Source organism: Mizuhopecten yessoensis, unplaced genomic scaffold (genome assembly GCF_002113885.1).
Source record: "Mizuhopecten yessoensis strain PY_sf001 unplaced genomic scaffold, ASM211388v2 scaffold9569, whole genome shotgun sequence".
NCBI classification, from domain to species: Eukaryota; Metazoa; Mollusca; class Bivalvia; order Pectinida; family Pectinidae; genus Mizuhopecten; species Mizuhopecten yessoensis.
Genome location: NW_018408113.1, coordinates 77,139 through 83,391, shown reverse-complemented (window position 1 = coordinate 83,391; position 6,253 = coordinate 77,139). Strand labels below are relative to the sequence as shown.

The 6,253-nt window shown below is 32.0% G+C and overlaps 1 protein-coding gene across 1 annotated transcript; it reads right to left on the bottom strand.

The window, feature by feature from the left end:
* Positions 1–193: 193 nt before the first annotated feature.
* On the bottom strand, positions 194–3,614 carry LOC110458414 (SH3KBP1-binding protein 1-like; the record flags this gene model as incomplete). The annotated part of the gene is made up of 5 exons (XM_021510096.1): positions 3,480–3,614; positions 2,316–2,369; positions 1,537–1,582; positions 514–587; positions 194–252 (listed from the first exon to the last, which is right to left on the bottom strand). Coding segments are annotated over exons 1-5 (274 nt in total), but the record flags the coding sequence as incomplete, so codon positions are not given.
* Positions 3,615–6,253: the final 2,639 nt, after the last annotated feature.

Here is a 6,253-nt window from a genome sequence, read left to right as displayed (position 1 = left end):
TGGTGTAGTCAGTACATACCTTAGGGAGTAGCCCATAACACTCAGCCTCATGGTGTAGTCAGTACAATGACTTGTATATTTGTGATGCTGTACAAAATAATTTCGATGGATGGGGACCATATTTGCACAACATCAAAATATCCTCAATGAGTTATCCCATAAAACTCAGCCTCATGGTGTAGTCAGTACATACCTAAGGGAGTAATCCCATAAAACTCAGCCTCATGGCGTAATGTTGACAGGTCCATGTCCCTTCAAACAAAAAAGTAATCTAACATTTTAAAAACTCCACATGTCATTTATATCTTACTTAAATTATACATTAAACTTAAAATGTTAGAAGGAATAGATATTTTCATTTTCTTATCAGTAATAAAGGTGAATATCTATAGCATCCCACAAAGAAAATGTTAATATTAGAATCTTAATTTGTTAATTATTGCCTCTCCCTTTAATTAGCTATATAATACTTAGGCCTATATCATACTTAGCTTTTACAAATTTAAATATTACCTCAATTCAACTTCCTTGGTTCTCATGAAATTCAGTATCACGGAAAACAATTTTGGATCCCTGTCTATGAATATCTGTAAACAAAAATAGAAAGATTTTTTTTCATACCAAGAAACAAACAAAATAACAACAACAAAATACCCAGCATAGTATCTGATAGTACAATATTCACATATTTCCTCTTGCTTCAATATTCACAAATATGTCCAACAAGTAAAGGAAAATAATATTTGTTTTAAGCTTCCGATTATAACAAAAAAACATTTGGTTGTATATGGTGCTATATACAGGATCAATAACCTCACCTAAATATGTTTCATATACCGTAAAAGGAATTCATAATTGACATTGACGCAACGGTAACGATCTCTTTTCACTTCTTTTTGATCAACTAATGCTAACAGGTAATACACATGTTCACAAGAATTACTTGAATTATCTAGAAATTAATTGAATATGCCTTTCTGTTACGATGTGCAATTTCAGACTGCCATAAAAGAAAAAGCCAAAGAAAACTATGAGGTACATTTTCTTCATAAAACTATCCCATACAAAACAATATTATTAAAGAAACAACAAAATCCAAGTGACCGACATTTCTGATGATTGATCTTATTAACAGCTATGGTCATTTAAAGGCGTTCCAGGTTTTTTTTGTGATGGAGAAAAGCTGGATTACACGAAAAAAAGAAGACCTGTGGTCAGTACCTGGCAACTGCCCCAGTTAGGCATCGAACCCGCCACCAAGTGGTTGAGGGCAGGCGATCGTAGACAGTCAGACGCCTTAACCACTTGGCCCCCACTCCAATGGTATGTATGTTCACAAAACTATATCATATTTCGGTATAAATGTATTATGTGACTGGTATGGCTGATATTCTGTGTTGAAATAGGTTAACAACATTTTATTTTACAATTACTATATTTTATATTATAAGCCATACAAATCATGTGTAAGCAAACATCTGCATTGCAGTTTTAAAAGTATTAATTATTCATTATGAGTTCCAGAGATGTACTCACAGCTCCAGTTTCATCTTTTAAAGAGGAAATTCTTCCACTTAGCATACTGAAATCATAAAATAATACATTATAGTGCTGCATACATATACTTAACCTGTAACAGTTAAAATGGATTCATATTTAAGTTATTTTATAATCAAAACCATATTAATTCCACTAAAGACGAATTCTTCCAAGATGAAAATAAATTTAACTTTCAATTTTTGTTTTCTTTATTGTTGATATTTTTTAAGATAATTTTAAAGTGACTGAAGCAATATAAATCACATGGTGGCTAGACCCAGTCAATGATGTTAACTACAAAAACTAAATTTGTGTGTGCATTGTACATGTGAAACTCTTAAGTTTGGAGCTACGTATAATGTACATGAAATACAACCCAAATTACTAATTTTCAGATTTCTGTAAAAATTTGCCAAGTTGGAAGATCACACTTTTTGCTAAAATATTACTAGTAAATCAGTTTTGCATAAAATGATAATTTTTCCTTAGAACTTAGTTCAGATTATTTGTACCCCTTATTGGCTAAGGACAAATTTGAAAAACATTTAAACTTTTGCTACACATATTGAAAGAGGAATCAATTCTCAATCTATTATATGTAAATGAAAACGTCTGACATTATAAAAATTGCAAAAACTTAAGATTACCAGATAAAATCTCTGAAGAATACATTGTAAACAGTATTTCTGACATATTTATATTCGATACACACATTTTTTTTTATTTATCTATGAAAAATATTAATTTGATCTCTTATTTCTATTTATAACGTTTACCTTGTGAAGAAAGAGTCTGGGATCCATGTTAGTGTTTGTTTTGATGTTGAATACCTGAAAACGAAAAAACAAAATATCAGACCTTAAAGTTACAATAACTCGCAATACTAGTCTTCATCAATACATGTTTGTCGTTTTTAAAATTACATTTACCAGTACATGTATTAGAAATTAGTACAGACAATTTTGTTTATGGATTTGTACAAAGACTGGGAAAACACAACACTTTCTTGAAAAATAGAAACTTACTATTTCCTCTAGATCTCTGAACATAGGTTTCCTCTCTTTTGGTAGCTTATAATGCCTTTGATATTGTTCTTGATTTACATCGATATCACAGTTACAGTGGAGGAATTGATCATAATATATTAGTACTGAACTGAGAATATCATTAAATGGTTTAAGTTGTGTTCATTCAAAGTTTGGAGGTTATTTACAAATTGACGTGCAGGCGGTCATCCATCCAGCCACTTACCACACTTGTACTAGACGATGGTGAACTAGCTTTAATATAAGTCCCAGGGTTACATTCCAATACAGGAAAAGCTAGCTTGCCATACTTTAATGGGATATTAGTGGACGTATGCATTGCTGCCTCTATATCCACATCAATATAATTTTAAATACAATGTGGTAAAAATAAGATAAGACTATATAAGACGCTGTACACTCCTGGGATTTACTACACTCCTGCCCTGGGATAGAATCCTATATTCCATCAATGATGCATATTTTCACTTCGCTCTTCGCTTTCAATTGGTTAAAAGCCTTGAATTATGTAGAGCAACTGAGCTTGGTCAATACTGAATAGCAGTCAATATATTCCAGTCTGCTTCACCGTTGTTGCATATTATCAGTCTCATATATCACATCGTTAGAAATATAAGTTACTGATAAAGGCAAACAGGAGACATTTAGCTACTTGTATAAAATCTGAATTTGCTTCACCTTCCAGTGAAACAATAATGTGAGCTCAGTTGATAGAGTGATACTAAGGAACAAACTGATTTCGAACAAAAATCATGCACAAACAAATGTACATGAAGATGTAAGCAACATCATTCTCTATTTTTAGTAACAGGTTCTGTGTTATTTTTAGATCAATGTTGACATCAACGGAATTGAATGTTTTATGTTAATTTACAATATCTGCTCAGTACATACCTTGTTCCACCTACGTTTAGGTGTATCACGTCACCCGGCATTTAAAATCAGAGAATGCAACTGCCAGGCCTCAAAACACACAAGTTGATCTGTCAGTAATTTACCTCTGTCCCTTGCCGGATGTTGCAGAACAGCAAAAATTGAAAGCGCCACCATACGGGATTTTTCTTCTTCAGATAAAGTTACTTCCCCTACACCACCTTCACTAGATTTAAGTTGTTCACTTTTACTTATTAGAATAGTTGACTTACTATTAAGGAAGAACATGTTTTAAATGGATCCTTTGATGGGTTATTCCAGGTATGGGTCAAACCATGCATGACTCTAGTATTAAGTTTCAAAACTGTCTAACTATTCCTATCATTATAAACTTCAACAAATCAAATTGTTATTAAAATCACGGACTTAGATAATCTAATTCCGTGTTAAAAATAAACTTTGAATCTTCATCTGAATTATTTTTTGGTCATAAAATCTAAATTAAATCTTGATTAAGTTGCAATTAAAAAAATACTAATGAATAAAAGAAAATACCTTTATTCAAATCATTTAGGTAATATACATTTTTTCAGCGAGGAATTTATCTATTCCAACTTGGGGACAGGTATATTTAGAATGAAAGAGACAACAAACGCAATTTAAATTTCGATAAACTTTACCTTTATGTCAAGGTATTGAGGTGGTACATAATTTACGAAACAGTCACATAGTAAGGCTGAGCATGTCGAGATAACATATTAAACGTCTATAAATTTTACCTGAGTAATTTTCTGATTTCCGATCACGTTTTGTAATCTCAATTCTTACGAAGATCACCAATTAAAGTATCGTGTCACACAGAGTGTCACGTTTCAAGTTTTATTCAAACTGTAGGCCTTAGGCCCATCAGTACATATATATACACAAGGCACAATGCATAGAGAATGATTGATTCTCTGATATAAAAACAGAGGACATTGACAAGTGAGATTTTTGTTTTAGGGTTTCTTAATTTGTTTGCTTCAAATATATATTTTCCTAACATACATATATAACTCTTTACAATTTTGAACACATAACAACTGGATAGCTTTAAAACAGAGGGATTTTTCCAATAATATTTCTTCCGTTCCCTGAGATTTTTAAATTTACTGCAAATCAATAAAAAAATGGTATTAATCTTCCACATCAGTGGAGTTACATTCTTTACAATGTCGTTGCTTCCGAGGTACAGGTTCATTTCTGTATCGTCCAGTCTCTATAGCCAGTGTGTGGATAGAAGTAGGTAAATTCGATATTTAGCAGGAATACATTTGGTGAGGTAAAACTGGATAGAAGTTTTTATAGGGAAAATTTTGTGAGATTTCTATAGAAGCTCGTTAAGCCTGTTTACCTTGATCAACAATTCTTTGTTTTATCCATGACAAAAATAAGTTGCAACTTTGAAGGGATTTGACCATGCATCTCCAAATCCTAAATCATTAAAATCATCTCTAACAGTGTTAGCCCAATTAAAAGTGTTTCTACCACCACACCAGCTCATTAGAAAGTCATAACTGTTGGTGACAATACAGTTTTCACAATGTAAATTTTTTAACCAATATTTTATCCAGCATTTAGAGAACGAAGCAAACATAACTTTACGACGTTGAGAAGCCAATTGCTTTTGAATGTTATTAAATTTATTATTTTAGCTAAGCATTACACCCAAATAGGGAAAGTTGTCTACACAAGTCCCTATGCTACCTCTGTTATACCGTTTTTCATTATTACGTATTATTCCTCCTTTACGAAAAACTACAATTTTAGTTTTTTCTACATTTACAGTTAAATTCCACTGCTTACAATAATTTTCCAAGATTTTTACTGAATGATTGAGTGAAGGCAGAAAATAGCATCCACAGTACTAAGACCAGGTCTGAACAGCATCCACAGTACTAAGACCAGGTCTGAACCCAAATTGGACATCAGAAATAATATTATATGTTTTTGACCATTTTAACAATCTGTTATAAACAGAGGTAAACAATTTACCCAGACAACTTACAATACTTATGGCCCTGAAATTCTCCGGGTCAGTTAACTCTCCCTTTTTATGCACAGGGGTAATAACAGCAACAGACCAATCAGCTGAAAAATGTCCAGATTCTAAGATATTATTGAAAAGTGTACACAATATTGGGAGTAACATATCGCTACCACCCATAAAACACTCATTAAGGATACCATCAATACCGTATGACTTTCCTCTCTTTACATTTTTTTACAGCATTACTAATTTCGTCAACAGTAATGGGTTGATCCAATTCCTCGTTTAATGCATGGTATATCAGCCTCAGCATCATTATGGTTACCATTTTGATAGTGGTCGTCATCAGTATGATAAGAGTATTCGTTCTTGGTCAAATATTTGAAATTGTCATATAATGTGTTCAAATCCATATTGGTTTGTTTGGATTTAGAGGTATTACATTTATTATACTATTGTTTGGGATTATGCAATCTCATATATTCTAACATATCACCTTCACATCTGGAGTACTGTATTTTTTTCAAAAATTCTTTTAATTTGTACTTTCCTTTCTGTTCAACCAATAAACTATGGTTTATCGCAGTTTTGTTCTTATTAAAAATGGATAAAGCATTTTCATATGCACGATAAAGTTATTTTAATTCCTCGTCAAACCACGGCTTATCAGTATTGAAATTCAATACATTAGTACATGATTAAAAAAATCGTTATTGTCTCGTGAGTTTACAAGGAACGAATTCATAGTTTTCAAAATTACATTAAA